The 20237-nt window shown below is 38.7% G+C and overlaps 1 protein-coding gene across 2 annotated transcripts in view; it reads right to left on the reverse strand.

Moving 5' to 3' along the window:
• Positions 1 to 20237, reverse strand: part of CSMD1 (CUB and Sushi multiple domains 1) — a 2071408-nt gene that overhangs the window by 255962 nt on the left and 1795209 nt on the right. For both annotated transcript variants that reach the window (XM_055349528.2, XM_055349527.2), the window contains exons 31-33: positions 15506 to 15622; positions 11475 to 11588; positions 9576 to 9671 (exon numbers count right to left, since the gene is read on the reverse strand). In XM_055349528.2, coding sequence (XP_055205503.2) covers positions 9576 to 9671; positions 11475 to 11588; positions 15506 to 15622 — 327 coding nt within the window. The remainder of the gene's footprint in view (positions 1 to 9575; positions 9672 to 11474; positions 11589 to 15505; positions 15623 to 20237) is intronic.

The raw sequence follows: 20237 nt of genomic DNA on the forward strand, positions 1-20237 counted from the left end.
ACAGCCGTCTGTGTCTCCATCAGCAAGCCAGGACGTTGCGTGGAACGTGGGTTTAAGATGGGACCAAGGAGAGCTGATGCAGACAGAGAATTTAATAACGACTCCAACAGTCGCTATAGAGAATCATTTGAGGAGCTGGGACCACGCAGAGCTGGTGCAGATAGAGAAGTTAATAAAGCCTCCAACAATCGCTATAGAGAATGATTTGAGGAGCACGTTCCCAACTGTACTTCGTCCTCAGGACCATCTCAGTGTCCTCACTTCAGATGAGGAAAACGGCATAAAAAGACTCAGCGCCTTATGAGGACTGATTGATATTCAGGCGATTACATTTAATCATCCTGCTAGTGATAATGAGATGACTAACCATGCGTACTTGTCCTCACAGGCCTCACAGTCTAATGAGAAAAGCTACCATATGAAGGATTTGTTATAATATGGCCATCGTGATGTAATAAAAATCTTAAACTACCATCAGATCCAGCAATCCCACTCGTGTATACTTATCTAAAGGAATTTAAATTGGGATCCCAGAGAAAAATCGGTACTCTCACATTCATTGTAGCATTCTTCAAAATAGTCTAGATGTGCAAACAACCTAAATGTCCATCATCAGATGAACAGATAAAGAAAACATGGAGTAGATAAAAGAAGAAATTCTGCTATTTGTAATAACACGGATGAACCTTGAGGACATCGTCCTAAGTGAAATAAGCAAATAAGCAGTCACAGAAGAACGAATACCTTATGACTCTACTTCTATGGGGAGATCTAAAGTAGTGGCACTCATAGAACCAGACAGATTTACAATGGTAGTTACTGGGGGCTGGGGAACAGGAAAATGGGAAGTAACTGTTGAGCGGGTATAAAGTTTCTCTTACATAAAATGAGTATGCCCTGGAGACCTGCTCTACAGCACTGTGTTTATAGTTAAGAGGGTAGACTTTTCTAATGAGAACACCTGCTCCACGTGCCATCCTGTTGCATTTAGTCCTCCCTAAAGTCACCTAGGATGATGTCAAATCTTAACAAGCCCCAGCTGGGTGCGGTGGCTCAAGCCCGTAATCCCAGCACTTTGGGAGGCCGAGGAGGGTGGATCACTTGAGGTCGAGAGTTTGTAGATCAGCCTGGCCAACAGGTGAAACCCCCGTCTCTACTAAAAATACAAAAATTAGCCGGGCGTGGTGGCACATGTCTATAATCCCAGCTGCTCGGGAGTCTGAGGCAGGAGAATCGCTTCACCCTGGGAGGCATAAGTTGCAGTGAGCCAAGATCGCACCACTGCACTCCAGGCTGGGTGACAGATTGAGAAAAAAATAAATAAAATAAAAAATGAAAAAATAGCAAGCCCCTCCATTTCTCTCTTGATGAGACTTTCCTAGGTTCTGTAAAATGGGAGGCCTTCATTGTTGCAGCAAGCAAAAACTCAGGGATATGGAATGACGTGTGTGTATCTCATGGGCTTTGGATAGTGGGTACTGACAGGTAAGTATCAGTGCAACGTGTGGGTGAGATAACTATTCAGGTTGTATGGCAGAAATTATCATCTACAGGAGATATTCCTGTTTATCAAAAGGAGTGTGGGATAAAGATTAAAAAATACTTCAATTTGCAAAGAGGTCTGTCACACTAGGCAAACTCTGAAAATAGTTATGCCCTTCGAAATTTGCTTATTTTGTTTTTGTCCTCTGCAATGAAAAAGACAGTATTTAGGTACTGTCTCTGGGATTCTATCCTCCTCAGTCCTTGTGTTTCTTCATCCTAAATGCACAGTCCTTTAACAGAATGTGCTCGTATACTCATTTTCTCTTAAAATAAGCCTTCTATCTTCCCACGGCTTTTTCTGACACACTGGAATCTGTTTTATTTATTTATTTTCTGTTGAATCACACCAACGACAGACATGATTTGGGTAACTGCTGCTGGGGAAGCAGTTCCATGAAAACGAAAATTGGCAGATTATTTTGATTAAACGATGTTTCAATTTGGTGTTGAGATATTTTCTATCAGAAGGCAAAATTAATAAAAGTGTCTACCTTTCTAACAGCACTGATATGGAAAATAATTAATGATTTATCAGAATCATTCTTCTCCAAGTTAAAAATGAAATACAGAATAACTATAATATTCTATTATAGGTCGAGGATCTTTTATCTGAAATGTTTGGTGTTTCAGGTTTTGAATTCTTGCAGATGTTGGAATATTTGCATAAACATAATGAGATATCTTAGGGCTGGGACCCAAGTCTAAACATGAAATTCATTGATGTCTAATACATGCTTTATACACATAGCCTGATACACCTTCTACACGTGCTTTATCCTTGTTAAGATGATGACTTAGTTTATGAAACACAGTAATTGTTATGGTTTGGCTACTACTCAATTGTTTCCCATAAAACAAGTTGCTCTTTAAATGGGTCACGAGCCAGATGGATTTATGTAGCCTGGAGAGAGGCAGGAGAAGCAGCACTTTGGCACAATGGAGAAGTTCTGGTGGGCAGGCATTTTATACAATATTTTATATTTTAAAATACAAATACAATATTTTATGTTTTAAAATACAAATACAATATTTTAAATAATTTTGTGCATGAGACAAAGTGTTGACTGCATTTTCTATTGTGATTCGTCCATCACGTGAGGTCAGGTGTGAAATTTTTCCTTTGCAGAGTCATGTTGGTGCTCAAAACAAAGCAGATTTTGGAGCATTTTGAATTTTGGATATTCAGATTAGGGATGCTCAATCCATATAACAAAATATTTCTTGAAATTATTTGTGTCATGTTTGCATGCTTGAGTATTTTGTTAGAGTTGAATAATGGCATGAAGAAAAAAACAAAAGGTATCCCATAGAGGCTTCCACAATCATCTCAAGCATCTTCCACAAAATGAAGAGCTATTGCCAGTTTTTCTACTTATGCTGGATTGCTTACAAAATACCTGCGATCGTGGCAAAGGTTGCACTTATCTAAGAGGCTTCAGGTATTGCATCTCTCACTTGTGTATCTGGGAGCTATACAAATATATTTGAGAGCTATGCAAACATATTTGTACCTTTGAGAGATACAGGTTATCACTGTCTTTCCAAGTTCCCAAAATGAGGAGAAATACAGCACCAAGGGTCATTTGTACACAAGTCACTATTAACTTTCTTCATGAACTTCAGAGTGGTCTATTTTCAAGGAAAATGACAATAAATGAATAACACCTGCATCTGGCTAACATGACAAAAACTGTTTTTTAGAGGAAGAAGTCTGGAAAGTGAGGACACCAATTGGAAGGATTTGAGATAGTAGGACAGGGAGACAGGGAGAAGCTGTGGAATTGAGACATCACAGCTCGACGGAACGTCTGGGAAAGGGGTGGGTGGAAATCAGTCGTCGCTGTGTAACTTCATCCTCCCCGCCTGTCCTCTGGGTCTGGTCCTTCACCTGGACATTTCAGACGGCATCCGAGAGAAAAATTCTATTGTCTGTCATCATCATTCTCTATCCTTTAGTAAATATTTCACACAGCTGTGAAGCCAAATTGAAATCAGCCAGTGGAAAAGTGAGCAGGAATGAGGTCAGCCTGGAATAGAGGGTGATCGACAAAATGATTGACTTCTCAGGCCAGACAACCGTGTTTCTTCAGAAGCAGAACACCCTCCTCTGGGGCTTTGAGGTGCTGAAAGTGGGAAGCAGCGCAAGTGTGTGCACATCTGTCGGGAAAAGCCGGAAGCATGTTGTGGCAGGTTTGATGGTCACCCTTCAACACTACAAATGCTCTAAGCTACAGATACATGCTGCTCCTTTACTGCACCTCTGTCACAGTCGATGTGAAAACCACAACGACAATCATAAAATAAATCTGAGTGCATGTAGGACTCACTTGCAATATCTAAGTGAAGCAGTTTTCTTTTTGATGTAGTGACTGAGGGACATTTTCTATCTCAAAATCATTCCTCTCTCATCGTTGAAAAATCAGGTTGGACAAGCCATTACTAGTCAATGAATTAAAACATACGTCACTGAATTGCAAGCAAAATTTTACATTTCTTCTTCTTTGCAAAGAATATGCATTTTATAGGCTCTTGATACAAATGTGAGTTTTTAGAAGTGGAAAACCAACTAAGCCATATAATTCATGCCATCTAAAAAGAAGAAGAAACCAAGGGAAAATCAATCAAAACATGTATTTGCCTGCCCAGAAATAACATCAAGTAAAGAAATTCTTAATGTACATCTTTCCTACCCAAACTGAGGAAAAAATATTTCTGTGTTTGTAGCTCTGTTTATTTTCAGGAGACCATTTGATTAACTATTTTATTTTATTTTATTTCATTTCATTTCAGTTTGAGGTGGAGTCTCATTCTGTCACCCAGGCTGTAGTACAGTGGTGCTATCTAGGCTCACTACAATCTCCAGCTCCCAGGTTCAAGCAATTCTCCTCCCTCAGCCTCTCAAGAAGCTGAGACTACAGGCACATGCCACCACACTTGGCTAATAATTTTTTTTTTGTACTTTTAGTAGAGATGGGATTTCGCCATGTTAACCAGGCTGGTCTCGGACTCCTGAGCTCAGACAATCCGCCTGCCTTGGCCTCCCAAAGTGCTAGGATTATAGGCATGAGCCACCATGACTGGCCTAATTACCTATATTTCCATGAATGCTAAAGAGACCAAGTCTTTCCAGCAGAAGACCCTGGAAGAAGAAGCCTTGAGCTCCTGAGCCTGGGATGCAGGTGCTCCTTCAGGTGAGGAGCCTGGGAGAGAAGAACCCAGGTTAGAGATGGTGACCCGGAAAACATGACTTGAAAAAGTCCTGGCCAATAGACATTTACAAGCTGGGCACTGCGGAAGGGGTTCAATATAGAAATATGGTTTCCTTTTCCCTTTAAAATGTACAGTAAATCCTTGCAGTTTACTCATTTTGGTGTGAGTGTGTGATTTGGAAGGAACTGAAAGCAGCATTGAATTCTACGTTGAAACAAATTACAGAAATAGGCTTTTTATGAAAACAGCCAGGCATAAATATAAGACAATTGAAAAAAGTAGCATGGATGAGGTACTCTCCAACATGAAGGTTTACTGAGACACAGTCAATCATGCACATCAGAGGGATGCGGGAGAAGACAGGGCAGGGTGGGCAGCTGTGACCACCCTGTCTTAAATCCGCAGGTGCCTCGGAGCAGGCAGGAAAGAGAAGGATGTGGGCTCTGCCTCTCTTGGCCTCTGTTTTCAGGCGGATTGATTGTAATGTTGAAAGACATGAATTATGGGCCAAAGCAAAGTCTCTAAATGCAATGTAATTACTTAATGGCATAGAATCAATGGCCTCTTCTAATCCTGGAAGAAGCAGACTGTGCTGGAGTTACTAAGAAACAGTTTGTGTGATGTTCGGCTTTTGCATTGTGTCTAAGAATATGTTGATTTTCGGTGTAATATATTTTCTGTGAAATGACAAAGATCCCTAAACCTGTATAACCACGGCCAGTAATGCAGGTCCTGCCAGTCACTGCTTGATGGTACAAGGCCAGGGAACTTAGGGAGAAGAGGGGAAGCTACAGGAGTCTCCTCCACTGTGAACACTCAAGGAATTCCCAGGAGCTAAGAAACTGGTATAAAACACTTTCTGCTTGATGCCAACAAGCAAACGTACAAAGCTGAACATGTTCAACATTTAAAAGCAAGAATTGTGTATCTCCCATGTCTTCAAGAAAGCTTGCTAATGCAGGGGAAAAAAAGTAGTCATGGTTCAGACTTGGAATATTAAAACTGTCAGAGGTGTTTGATCCAGAGTGACTCCATCTTCAATAGGGGCTGTGTAAAATAAGGCTGAGACCTGCTAGGCTAAATTCACAGGAGGTCAGGTGTTCTAAGTCACAGGATAAGGTAGGAGGTCGGCACAAGGTATAGGTCACAAAGACCTTGCTGATAAAAAGACGCCGTAAAGAAGCCGGCCCAAATCCACCAAAACCAAGATGGCGACTAAAGTGACCTGTGGTCATCCCCACTGCTCATTATATGCTAATTATAATGTATTAGCATGCTAAAAGACACTCCCACCAGCACGATGACAGTTTACAAATGCCATGGCAGTGCCAGGAAGTTACCCTAAAGGGCCTAAAAAGGAGAGAAATCCTAGTTGAAGGAATTGTCTACCCCTTTCCCAGAAAACTCACTAATAATCCATCCCTCATTAAGCATATAATCAAGAAATAATAGCAAGTGTAAGCAGCTGAGTGGCCCATGCCGCTGCTCTATGGATTAGCCATTCTTTATTCCTTAACTTTCCTAATAAACTTGCTTTTACTTTACTCTATGGACTCGCCCCAAATTCTTTCTTGTGCAAGATCCAAGAACCTCTCTTGGGGTCTGGATCCGGACCCCTTTCCGGTAACAAAACCATTACAGATACTCTTATACTTCAGGAGGGGAATAATTAGACTTCTTTTCATGCCAGCTTCTCACCATAGCTTTAGCTTCTCAATTCTATTTGATTATATCACAGCTGATGAAGTGGTTGCTGATTGAGAGGGGGGTGAAAGGTTGGGCAGGCAGGACTCATGCCTGAGCCACAGCTGCAAACAGTGCTCCGTTATCACTGAAACTTGTTGGTAATGCAGGTCACTCATCTCAGTCTCCATACTGCTCCTTCCATCACTGGAGACCAGTGAGTTGTGAGCGTTTCATTCCTGGGAGAGTGGATAATGACCATGCCCGTTCATTCAACGGCACCAAACTAAAGATAAGAGAAGCTCCTGGCAAGTGCTGGCTCACCATGGATACATCCATGCTGAAGGGTTATCCCTTTCTGAAGGGTCACTCGCCACAGCCTTCTCTGGGTCACCCCATGATCTCACTCACACCTCCTTCTCTCATACTTTCCAAATGTACCCTTCTGCTCTCAAGCAGTGTGGAAAACACACAAAACCCCAGCAATTGCATAGATTAACTAGAATACTGCATTAAAGAGCTTCTAGACTTACATTGCTTCACAAGTTCAGAAAGATGGAAACTGCATTGTTAATTCTGTCTTCACATTACTAATCAGGATGACATGGGGGGTAGGAAGCAGAGGACTAGAGACCATGATCTGTGCATGTCTGGAGTCACACGTTTTTTCGCACACTGACGCTGTTGCAAACATATTTCACTGCAGTCCCCAGCAGCTCTTTATAGCAGAACTGTCTGTTAACAAGGGTTAGCTATCCTACAACCACGGAAATCATAAAGTCTGTGTGCAATTTGAAGCTGCATTTGTTTATGAATGAATGAAGCTGTAACGGTGTATGAAAGGACTGTTTAGAATATTTTCATATAATATAGCTCAAATAATTTTTTTTTTTTTTTTTTTTTGAGACGGAGTCACGCTCTTTCACCCAGGCTGGAGTGCAGTGGCATGATCTCCACTCACTGCAAGCTCCGCCTCCCGGGTTCACGCCATTCTCCCGCCTCAGCCTCCCAAGTAGCTGGGACTACAGCCGCCCAGCACCACCCCTGGCTAATTTTTGTATCTTTAGTAGAGACGGGGTTTCACCGTGTTAGCCAGGATGGTCTCGATCTCCTGACCTCGTGATCCGCCCGCCTCGGCCTCCCAAAGTGCTGGGATTACAGGCGTGAGCCACCGTGCCCGGCCTCAAATACTTTTTAGGCTTCAATGGAACTACTGCCTTTCAAGAAGCAATGTTCAATTTAACTTTTCATGTGTATGCAAAACTTTTACCATTGCTGTTGAGTAATTTATAAGTTGCATTTATGATTCTAGTTCTTTACTTCCAAAAAAACTTAGTTTTGACAAAAAGACATCAATTTTCTGCATAAACACACTAGTAGGAGCAAAGCAAGAGAAGGAGGTATATTAGAAATTTATAAAATATTGAGGATGTTAGAGTCATCATATACTCTTGAGGACAAGAAAAATAAATTTCCTCTATAAGTGATGTTCTTTTCTTTCTACTTTTCTGTATCTTTGACATTTTGATGAAAACGTATTACTTTACATAAGCATAATTTTTAAAATACATGCCTACCAAGGACAACATTTGCATATAAGACACCAGGATATTTGCATGCAATATATTGTCTGATGATCGGATAGATTTTATAATCTTTATCAAAAACCAAGGAAAGCCCCTTATAAAGGCAGACAAGGTCAGTCACTGGAGTGTTTCCAGGAGAAAAAATGTTGAGGCAGCCCAGTTTCTTTACACATCTCACCAACTTTGATCTAAACGTGATTCTGCTTTTGCAAAGTCTGATAGAATTTACTTGAAAAAATTAGAAGTAGTAAGAGACGGGTTGTTTCAACAGGCCACTCTCTAATAAAGTCCATTTTTAAAAACTACTGGGTAATTATTTACATTTTAATAAAAGGTGTAACTTATAACAATGTAACACCTTTTAATGCATTAGCATCTCCATTCATTCAATGGCTACTTACACAGGATCAGAGACATCTTTGTCTCCTGATTAACTGTTAAGCATCATCCTCATTCTCTTCCCATTACTCTTTAAATTACCTAATTGCTGAAAACTGAAGGGTTTTTACACTGAACTGTTTTGAAGTCATGAATTTCCCAATTTGAGATGATTAGAAATGATTGATACATAATATAACACTGTTATACTCCACCTTTTTAAAAAATACGTAATAGTATCAATAATGTTTTCTGGAGGAATCTTTATTAAAGGAAAGAAACCATTGCTAAGAAAAAATTTTTCTCCAGATCTGAAGAAAATACTTAACAGTGGCCATTAGTATCTGTAGCCTACAGCAAAATTGAGACCTAGAAAAACTAAATATTACTTCTTATTTTTGAACACACAGTTTCTCTCTGAACATGATCATTTCTTCCAGATCTCAACCTTTACAGTCATGACAAGCTCCACGCAAAGACTTACTCCAAGCTTCCGAAAGTGTATGAACAGTTTATGTGGTCATTTTTTCAATGCAAAACAAAAGTGAAACAAATTAGGAGAAAATTCTTTACTTTTCAGAATCTTCGAGCAATCTCAAATATTTTTTAAAAGGTTTAAATTAAAAGATAAGTATAAAGGTGTAAAAGTACCCAAAGTTAATAAAACACAAACAAAATAAAATAGGTATTTGGTTAGGATAAGAGATGCATGCATGATATTTTGTTTTTTGTTTTGTTTTGTTAAATTTCCATTTAAGCTTAGTTTTTATAATAAAATGTGAAATTGTATAATGCATTTTAAATATATTTCCTATATTGTTCCTAAGATCTAAACTATTTCAAGATACTTAATTAGATAAAATACTGTATTTGAAATCATCTTACGAGATGTGAAGAGCTACAGAAAGGTAATATGATCAATATTTATTCCCTTCTAGTGCCTGATAAATTACATATTATTGTGTTTTTGTAGTAGAAATATGAGTTTCAACTGTCAAAAAATTGTAATATTTTTATTAAATAATTTTATTATAAACATACGAACACCTTCAGCTCCTTAAATGTTACAAAAATGCAGCTGAGATGTTTTGAGTGCTTTGTCTGAGACTAGCCATGTGGGCAGCATCAGGAAAGACCACAGTGACATGTGGAGACATGTGGAGTGACGCTTACCTTGATACACGAAGTGGAAGCCCCGGGCAGAGGCACCGCTCTTTGCACTGAATCGGAGCAGAATTTGATTTGACGTAGCCAAGGGCAATGTTTCCCCTAGAAATGAAAACAGAGACAGTACGTGGGATTCAGAAAACACACGGCACCGTGGGGGACGGTAGTATTTTGGAAAATGGCGATAAAGTTGAAATTTCACATTTATTTTTTGAACTTTTAAAACATTTTCACTTTATGGTTTAAAACTCAAATATGTTGTTTTTATAAAGATTAAAAACTCTGTCCTAGGCAAGAATAGGCAGTGCATTTGATTAAAATATACCGTAATCATTTCGCTTATGATTTCTTTTGAAGAAAGCACCAATGGTAGGCCTATATAATAGAGTAGACAGAAGTAAAGGGTGAATCATTTGCTCAGAATCACCTTAATTTGACTTTAGTTAAAATTAAAAGAATTTTACTTAAAATTTTGTAAAAGTAACTGAATCCAAAGATGATTTTTTAAAAATTAAAAGATTCAGAAAAGGCCTTCTGAAGTATATTTTTAACCTTTAAAAGCACATATAGGCCAGGTACAGTGGCTCACACCTGTAATCCCAACACTTTGGGAGGCTGAAGCTGGTGGATCACTTGAGGCCAGGAGTTTGAGACCAGCCTGGTCAATATGGGGAAACCACGTCTCTACTAAAAAAACAAATATTAGCCAGGCGTGGTGGTGCACGCCTGTAATCCCAGCCACTCAGGAGGCTGAGGCAGGAGAATCGCTTGAACCTGGGAGATGGAGGTTGCAGTGAGCCAAGATGGTACCACTGCACTCTAGTCTGGGCAAGAGAGTGAGTGAGACTTCGTCTCAAAAAATAATAATAATAATAATAAAATAAAAATAAAAAATATATAAAAGTGCATATAAAATGTGGAAGAGTCTGTCTCAAGCAGTGGTGGGAGGTGTGTGAATTGGCATAAGCTTTTCAGAGGACAATGTGTTACTAATAATCAACATATTTAACGTGTATCTTCTGATGCATTTCTAGATACCTCATTGAACCTTGGTAGAAAATAACAAAACATAAGTCTTAAGACTTTTAGTTAATAATAAAATAGTGAAAACCTGGAAACATAATCAAATCTGAACCTTAATTGGTCAAAGCTTGTGATGCATATCGTTTACTAGGCAAATTAGTAAATGTACTCAGTACAAAATTCATTTAGTAAATGATGAAAATGTATCAGTACAAATCAGGGGTAGGTCATCAATGAAAAGTGGGGTTCAGTTGTGCTATATTAAAATGACAGAATACCATTCAGAACTCAGAGTAAGGGCATTAGGTGCATACTGTGTTTGTTAGAGACAGACTTCTATATGTGATTTTAAGGGTAAGAATGGGATAAAAATAAGTTGTGAAATAACATTCCATGTTTTATGGGGGCTCATGTGTATTTGCATGTGTGGATAAATGTATGCATGTATACATGTGAACATGTGTACATGTGTGGCTATTAATGGGTCTCTCTATGTAGGACTTACAGGCTTAGAATGCTTTAGATTGAAATGTTAATCGTTTTTATCTCCAGAAGGAAGGTTAAGACACATGGGATACAAAATTAAGCACGGATGATAGTTGATTATCCCACCCTCTTTTTCGGATCTTTGCCCCTTTTACTGAGATGAATATTATATTTTCCGCAGTCTTAGTAAGATAATAAAAGCAGGTGATTTTATGTGTGAGATAAAAACACTTTTGAGATCTTACATCTAAAATAAGATTTTTCTAAGCACACACGCAGATTCAAAAATGATTACATTTCTCATTCATCAAAACAAAGCAAAAGAAACAGACAAGTTAAAAATTAATCCCCCTAGCTGTCTAAACTAAATTAACGGCAAAATTCTTTAAGACTTACCTGAGTGAGACCCCGAGAGCGAGCTGAGAAGTCTGGCCTGTGCATGGGTTCCATCAAATAATTCTGCCAAATCATTCAGGGCTGTCTGGAAATAGGCAAACTGTCCAAAGACCACTAAAAAATAAGAGGTGGGATGTTGGCACAAGATGCTCTAAGAAAACAAAATGGAGATTTTTGATTTCACTGAATATCTATTAATTGCCCCAAAGGATCATTATCCTAAGAATCCAGTAAAAAATAAATATTAACTTATTTTCTCTGCTTTCTAAGTTTTCAGTTGACGGAACTATTTTACTTTGCTTCTTGACTTTTGGCATTTAATAAAAGAAAAAAATACTGTTTTATTTCAAATTTGAACATTAAATGACGAATGTTTTTGTTTTAATAAACACAACATTAAGAATATCTAGGCTGGATGTGGTGGCTCATGCCTGTAATCCCAGCACTTTGGGAGGCTGAGGCAGGTGGATCACCTTCAGGTCAGGAGTTTACGACGAGCCTGGCCAACATGGTGAAACCCTGTTTCTACCAAAAATACAAAAATTAGCAGGGCTTGGTGGTGGGTGCCTGTAATCCCAGGTACTCGGGAGGCTAAGGCAGGAGAATGGCTTGAACCTGGAAGGCGGAGGTTGCAATGAGCTGAGATTGTACCACTGCATTCTGGCCTGGGCGACAGAGTGAGACTCTGTCTCAAGAAAAAAAAAGAATATCTGTAAAGACTCCCCTATATTTTCAAATATTTAGCAACATTGTATTCAATGAAAAATAAGCAAAGGATCAAACCCCATGATGATTTGATGAGGAATTTAAAATTCCTCACAAAAGATTATTATAATGCCAAATTCACATTAATATGTTGCTGTATTCATACAAACTGACTTATACACGTGATTCTCTGGCATATAATAGGAATCCCTTGCTGTTTTCCACTCTACAATTTCATTTATCCTACAGATTATGAAAGTTGTGTGAACACACATCCTCCAAGTAAAACATAACTACATACTTTGTGACTTCAAATTTAACTGATGCTGTGTATTCAGATTGATGATACAGAGGGCCTTCATATATGCAGGAAAACCTGTGATTTGGTATATATTTACAAGCAATGAACAACTAATCCTTTTCTTATTTATTGTAAGATTTGCACTACAATCATTCTAAGCCATTATGAACAAGAAATGGAGGTGTGTGCACTAGTTGTGTGTGTCAGAATTCCAATGGAAAAAATTACTGTTAATATTTGTTAGTATGATGGAAGTAATCTAACTGTAACAGTGTGTGTGCCCTTGTATGTATAGACACACATACATATATTTATGTAACCAACTCCATACACACATATCTAATATAACTTGTCTTTTAAGATTTTATAATTTCCCAGAGAAAAACACAAAGAAGGCATGTAGGCTAGGTGAATTTTCCCAATAGATGAAATGCTCTAAAAACTTTTTTCAGGAATTAGAGAGGGAGAGGACTTAATAATTTCTCTACAGATCTTGCTCATACCATCCTAACCCACCCACCACCTCCCCAAGTTCATTAGATTTTTATCATACTGGAGGCCCAAAACTTGGGTCACAAAACTGAATCATCCACAGATAATTTCTACTCTTTTTCAAGAAATATTTAGCTGACATCCACCTCATACTAGAAACTAAGAAAAAAGGAGGGAAGGCGATAGTAACATGGTCTTAGGACTATCATGCTCTAATGTGTTTGGTAATTTCCAAGACAAACATGGATTCTGAGTACAAGATGTCAGGAGCCAGAATGCCCAGCTCATTCTGGACATGGCCCCAACGCCTTCCTTGAGGAACCTCCTCCACCTGGGTTCTAAACCGTCACTCACACTCAGCCCCAGTGAGCAAACTCAATTGCCAAGAGAGAAAAGCCGTTCAGTGCTATCTACGCTGCTGCCGGAAATCATGAAAATGTGATGAGAAGAACGAACAAAGGGTTATGGGGCTTCAGCCGCGGGAACTGTCAATGCTTCATGGTGTGGGGATGGCACTATCAGCAAGAAGGATTAGTGGAAGAATGGAATATAAGAAATTATATCAGCAAATGGAATACAAAAAGCAAAATGGTGGCGGGGACAAACGCAGCAAATAGTCAACTTCAGCTAACACTCCATGGATAAAAAACAAACAGGGGGATTGGAATGAAAAGGCCTGTGGCAAGGATCTCAAAGGCCACCCTGAAAACAAACACTTTGCTCCATAAGTAACAGGAGTGACTAAGAATGTTTATCACGATACTAACATGCTTAGATTTGTGTTTTAGAAAGAATTCTTGACTATGCTTTTGGATGAGAATAGAGGAAACTGGGTTATCTGAAGACCTGTCTTATTAATAATATCACTTCACATTTTCAGCCTGTGTTGACAGACAGGGAGCAGCCTCTTCCTACCTGGTAAGGATCACATCACCCCGTAGAGTCTGGATTGCACATCTGCCTCACCCCTCACCATAAGCCTGCCAGGGACATGGACCAGATTCCTTTCACCTTTGCATCCCTGGACTTACAAATTCTGTGAGATTAATTGTTTAGTTAATTACTTTATTTCTCAGGAAAGAGTAAGGAATGGGGGAAGAAAGTAAAAGATAAGACAGAATGCATTTTCATTAAAGATTCGCTGTAACTATGTTATTCCACGCTGAAGCTTTCTGCCAGATAGGATGTGATCATTTGTGTGATTAAACTTTTCAGATTGGGAAATTATAAGCAACATTTAGGATATGAGTATGACTGTTTTAGCTGAAAAATTTTAATTGTGTAATGATGACAATAATATTTTGTATTTAACTAAAATCATAGAATATGGCTGCTAAATTCCATTGTAATAAATATATTTTGTCATGTTTCCATGAACAGAAGACTTTTTTGTGATAATCAGGGGAATACTGCTGAGCATTTAGGTAAAAAAAAAAAAAAAGTATTTCATTCAAATTCAGAATTAAGGCTAAAGTTAAATGAGGGACTTTAAAGAATTTGGTCCAACTTAAAAAGTTGGAATCCAGAACCCATTTTAAGTATTATTGTCCGTTTATCACAACAAAGGGAACAGCAAGGCTTGGGGAGGGTGTGCATTACATTCATAAGAGGCCCGGGAATCATCACACAATACAAGTTTACAAAAACACTGGCTCCCACACACAAGTTTCTTACACATCAAATAACTTTCTTGTCACATGTTAAAAATGCTTTACCTCAAATACGTCTAACATTAGAATTTTTACCTGCTTTATATGCAGAGTGAGTGCTGTCTCAGACATAAATAAAAACCTTGACTATGTAGCGTTTTTAATTTTCCTATCGGAAAGAGGGAAATAGTCTTTAAGATGATGACAGCTACTATCTGGTTTACTCCAGAAAAGAATCTGATCCAAGATAAATTGTCCTGGTCAAGAGTGAGAGTGAGCATTGCATAAATGAAGTGCAGAGCGACCAGGGAAGGCCCTTCTGGAAATGAAGTCATTTTGGAAAATTAGCTGGAATTGGAAGCAATGTTTAGGAGGGAAACAGAAAGTCAGGGTTCAACAGGTGAAACAGTCAGGACTCAGCCTGCTTCTCCATCCCTGAGCACTTACAGGTTGACTCAAGGATGCAGTGATTTCGATCATGATCTGGTTACTGAGTTCACTGAATGTACGTGCCGTTCACGCACAGACATGTACACAGTGTTCTGACACACCCGCTACTTTATGAAAAATCCTCCCTTGCTCATAAAAACAACCAATTGAAAGAACAATGTTTGGAAAACCTAAGAAGAAAGCCAAATTAATTCTCTCTGATTATTCCGAATCTTAACCCTAGAGGGGACTGTGAGCATTAATATCACATTGGTAAAAGGATTGTGATGGACATTGTGTGGGATATGTTTGGAAGGCCTGCTACTTAAATGCAACTCATTTGCTTTTATATGAACTATTTCACTAAGCTCTAGAAAACTTGTTTATCAAATGACAGAAAAATTAACACTGAAAGGAAATATGACAATGAATTAAAAATACAAGGACATCCTTACCGAATTCCTTTGGTACCGTGATGGAATAGAGGCATATTTGACCAGCTGTGTAATTATGGGGGTAGTTTGGTGATAAAACTACCCCTTCTGATCCCGTGTACTGGCCTCCGCAGGGAGCTGAAAATAAAATCAACCGAGAATTAGGCGCTGTGCAATAATAGCGCAGGTGACAGGTGAGCCAAAGCTGAAACACATCAAACACGTGAGCACGTTTATTGAAAACTTAACAAAATAATAAGTTAAAATCTTGTTTTGTACTGGTATCAAAGTCATAGAAAGACAAAGATTTACCAGGTAAGAAGTAATCCAACTTAGGAGAAAAACCTAATATTATTTTCAAAACCATGTCTCAGATGTATTAAAATAATAAGGGAAACATCTATAATAATAAAATAGGTTCTATAAAGACAAATGATTAAATTATTTTAGAAAGTCTCGCAGAGTTGTCTGTTCTAAGTCAATCCTCATATTAACTTAAGAGATACAAAGATTATTTCAGTTTTCTATCACTTTTATATTAATATGGGAATCAAAGGAAAAATGTTTTGTTTTTTAGGGGATTTTCTTTGTTTTAACGTTTCATCTTATAGTTTCAGTAAAAGCAACATGCATAATTACTAATGCTTTTGGGGTCTCTTCCTATGAGTTCAATTTAAAACTAAAGGAATCCATCATTAGAAAGTTAGGGCTTATAAAATATAGAGAGGTGTGTGTGTCTGTGTGTGTGTGTGTATGTGTGGGGGGTATGTATGTGTGTGGGGTATGTCTGTGTGTGTGTGTGTGTGTGGGGTGTGTGTATATATGTGTGTGGTATATATGTGTGTGTGGTATGTCTGTATGTATGTGTATGTGTGTGTGTGGGTGTGTGTGTGTATGTGTGTGTTGGCGGGTATGTCTGTGTGTGTGTACGTGTGTGGGGGGGTTATGTCTGTGTGAGTATGTGTGTGTGTGGGTGTATGTGTGTGTGGGGTATGTCTGCGTGTGTATGTGTGTGTGTGGGGTTATATCTGTGTCTGTATGTGTGTGTGTGGGTGTATGTGTGTGGGGGATATGTCTGTGTATGTGTGTATATGTGTGTGTGTGGGGGTTATGTCTATGTGAATGTGTGGGTATGTCTTAATTTTCCCCCAGTTATGTTATTTACTTTGGCTTCACATTTGCTGAGAAAATGAAAAACACTGTACACAGATGTTCAATGCACTTTTTAAAGCATCATGGAATAGACCTCCAATTAAATCCGAGCCATTCGACATCCAGTCTTTAGATTGCCAGTACTCTGTTTCCTTGTATTTCTACATGAGAAGGGGTCAAGTCAGCTCCCCTCATCTGTTTAACATAGAGCAATGACCAGTGCGGGAGCCACTCAGGACAGCCTGTTGCACCCTTACCATGCTGGCTGTGGCCTGACTGCACTTCCTATCTTGGATATACCGTCACTGATTTGAATTCAGAATTAGCTTCAGTATTTCAGAAAGGTTATATTTCTACAGCTCATTTCTTCTTGATATGGCCATTTTCTTTTTTTTTTTTTTTTTTTTTTTGAGATAGTGTCTTGCCCTGTCACCCAGCCTGGAGTACAATGGCATGATCTCAGCTCACTGCAACCTCCGCCACCCGTGTTCAAACGATTCTCCTGCCTCAGCCTCCCGAGTAGCTGCAATTACAGGCGCCCACCAACACACCTGGCTGATTTTTTTTTTTTTCATCTTTAATAGATATGATGTTGGTCAGGCTGGTCTCGAACTCCTGACCTCATGAGCCGCATGCCTCAGCCTCCCAAAGTGCTGGGATTACAGACGTGAGCCACTGAGCCCGGCCACAATGGCAATTTTCAAGCCTCAAAGAATAAAGAAGTTAGAGATAACATGTTTAATTCTTTGAATGTTAATTAGCATTATGTTAAATATTAATTGATGGACAGAACATTTTCCATGATGAATTAAGCTCCTTAGAATATGGTAATGCTAAGAATAAGGCACCTTGTTAATGATTAGTCAAGAAATTTCCTGAATCCCTGCATTACAATCGCTTGAAAAACTTAAGTTGTATTCTAAAAGTCAAAGGAAAACAGCTCAGACATCTGACAGCTTTGATCTGTTCATGATCAGCTAGCAGAGATTTTACTTAAATAAGCTCAGCATTCATACTAGTGTCTTAATTCAAAATCATGTTATCACTCTAAAACACTTCTCTAAAACACTTCTATTTAGTTTTTTACAATTTTAAATAGAAACATTTTATTTTCACTTTTAGATGGAGGATATTTCTATAAGCTCAACTTCAAAACTGAAGGTTTCCAATAGAATGCTGGCATCACTCACTCTACCAACACAGATATATCCCTCAGATATTTCTCCCCACCTTAACCATGTGAAGTCAACGAGGCTATGTCAGAACTATCTTTCCTTTTCCTCAGAAGCTTCAAGTTCAAATTTTTAAAAAACTAAGCACAAATAAAGATTGAAAATATATTTTATTTGCGCTCAGTCACATACAATTCAAACATATCATTTTGCAAATGATCTTTTTCCATAAAAAAATTAGTTTTAAATTTTAAACAAGAAGTATAAATAAAAAGTGGAAACATGTCATCACTGGGCCAAAATTTTGATTCCCAAATTATTAGCGATGGTAAAGTAATTCTTTTCAAGAACATCTTCTGATCGCTCTGTCACCAGGCTGGAGTGCAGTGGTGTGATCTCAGCTCACTACAACCTCTGCCCCCCAGGTTCAAGTGATTCTCCTGCCTCAACCTCCCGAGCAGCTGGGATTACAGACACATGCCACCATGCCCAGCTAATTTTTGTATTTTTAGTAGAGATGGGGTTTCACCATGTTGGCCAGGATGGTCTGGATCTGTTGACCTCATGATCCACCTACCTCGGCCTCCCAAGGTGCTGGGATTACAGGCGTGAGCCACCACACCCGGCCATATGTTTTGTGATTGTTAATACTGAATGTCATCTTGATTGGATTGAAGGATAGAAAGTACTGATCCTGGGTATGTCTGTGAGGGTGTTGTCCAAGGAGATTAATATTTGAGTCAGTGGGCTGGGGAAGGCACACCCACCCTTAATTTGGGTGGGCACCATCTAATAAACTGCCAGCATGGCTACAATATAAGCAGGCAGAAAAATGTGAAATGAGAGACTGGCCTAGTCTCCCAGCCTACATCTTTCTCCTGTGCTGGATGCTTCTTGCCACTGAACGTCAAACTCCAAGTTCTTCAGTTTTGGGACTCGGAATGGCTCTTCTTGTTCCTCAGCCTGCAGACAGCATATTGTGGGAATTTGTGATCATATGAGTTAACGCTTAATAAACTCTCCTTTATATATGTAACTATTCCATTAGTTCTGCCCCTCTAGAGAACTCTAATACATGTTTCAAAGTATAACTACAAAGAAACACTTTGTGCAAGGATAGAATAAAAGAGCATTGCCTTATGATAATAGAGGACATTTTTAAAAAGTCAAAGATGAAATTAAGGAAAACTGACTCAGAACTTTTGTCTTTTACTACCTTCATAAATGGTGCTTGTGCCTGTCCGTTCTTCCTCAGATCAAAAAGCTAAGCACCAGAACTACAGTGATATGTTTCATACATGAACAACATTTGTGTTAGAAAAATATGGATAGAATTTTTATTTATTTATTTATTTATTTATTTATTTATTTATTTATTTTTGAGACAGAGTCTTGCTCTGTGGCCCAGGCTGGAGTGCAGTGGCGTGATCTCGGCTCACTGCAAGTTCCATCTCCGGGGTTTATGCCATTCTCCTGCCTCAGCCTCCTGAGTAGCTGGGACTACAGACACCTGACACCATACTCGGCTAATTTTTTTGTAATTTTTTAGTAGAGACGGGGTTTCACCATGTTAGCCAGGATGTTATCGATCTCCTGACCTTGTGATCAGCCCGCCTCGGCCTCCCAAAGTGCTGGGATTAGAGGTGTGAGCCACTGTACTCGGCTATTTAATTCTTAATAATTGTTATGTCTGCATTACTGTGCTAATCTAAGAAACAGGCCTGGTGCTTCTCACCTTAGAAGTTATTTTATTTTAATTCAACAACAGAAGAAAAATAAATAAATGTTTGTTATTTGGTAATTAACATATTAAACAGATTATTTCCTAAATGAATAAAGACATACAAAAGCTTTCATTGCTAACGGTAACAAGAAGCTTGCTTATCCATTTGGCTAATTAGAATATACACATCTCGTACATAAAAGCAACCACATAGAACCAAATTGAGTAAACAAAACTAGCAAACAGAAGCCATTCTGACTCATGAAAGGGGCTCAACTTTGCTTCAATTTCAGTTACAATTCTACAAAAAACTTGAATAAGCAAAATTTGGAGGTAACAGACGAATAACCAGGAAAAACATTACCCCATGCACCTAAAACAAACTACCCCAAAATGCACCAACTGCATCCCATGATGCAGGAACTATCAAAAGATTTACAGTGGAGCAAAAGGCTCCGAGGTTAACTGTTGATCTGAATAAATCACAGGCGCTGGTTCATGCACAAAATGTGCTGCTCTCCATGAGAGATCCAAGATGCACTACAGGAGAGACCATCTCTGCTTTCCAGATTTATAATATAAAGTTTTATTCGCATGTAAATGGAATCCTCCATTTGGGGAAATCAGTGTTTCATGCGCTGTGCTCTTTGATGACTGGTAAAATAAATTGTGCCTCACTCCACAGATCTTCAGACATGGAAACTGA

Source organism: Gorilla gorilla, chromosome 7 (assembly GCF_029281585.2).
Source record: "Gorilla gorilla gorilla isolate KB3781 chromosome 7, NHGRI_mGorGor1-v2.1_pri, whole genome shotgun sequence".
NCBI classification, from domain to species: domain Eukaryota; kingdom Metazoa; phylum Chordata; class Mammalia; order Primates; family Hominidae; genus Gorilla; species Gorilla gorilla.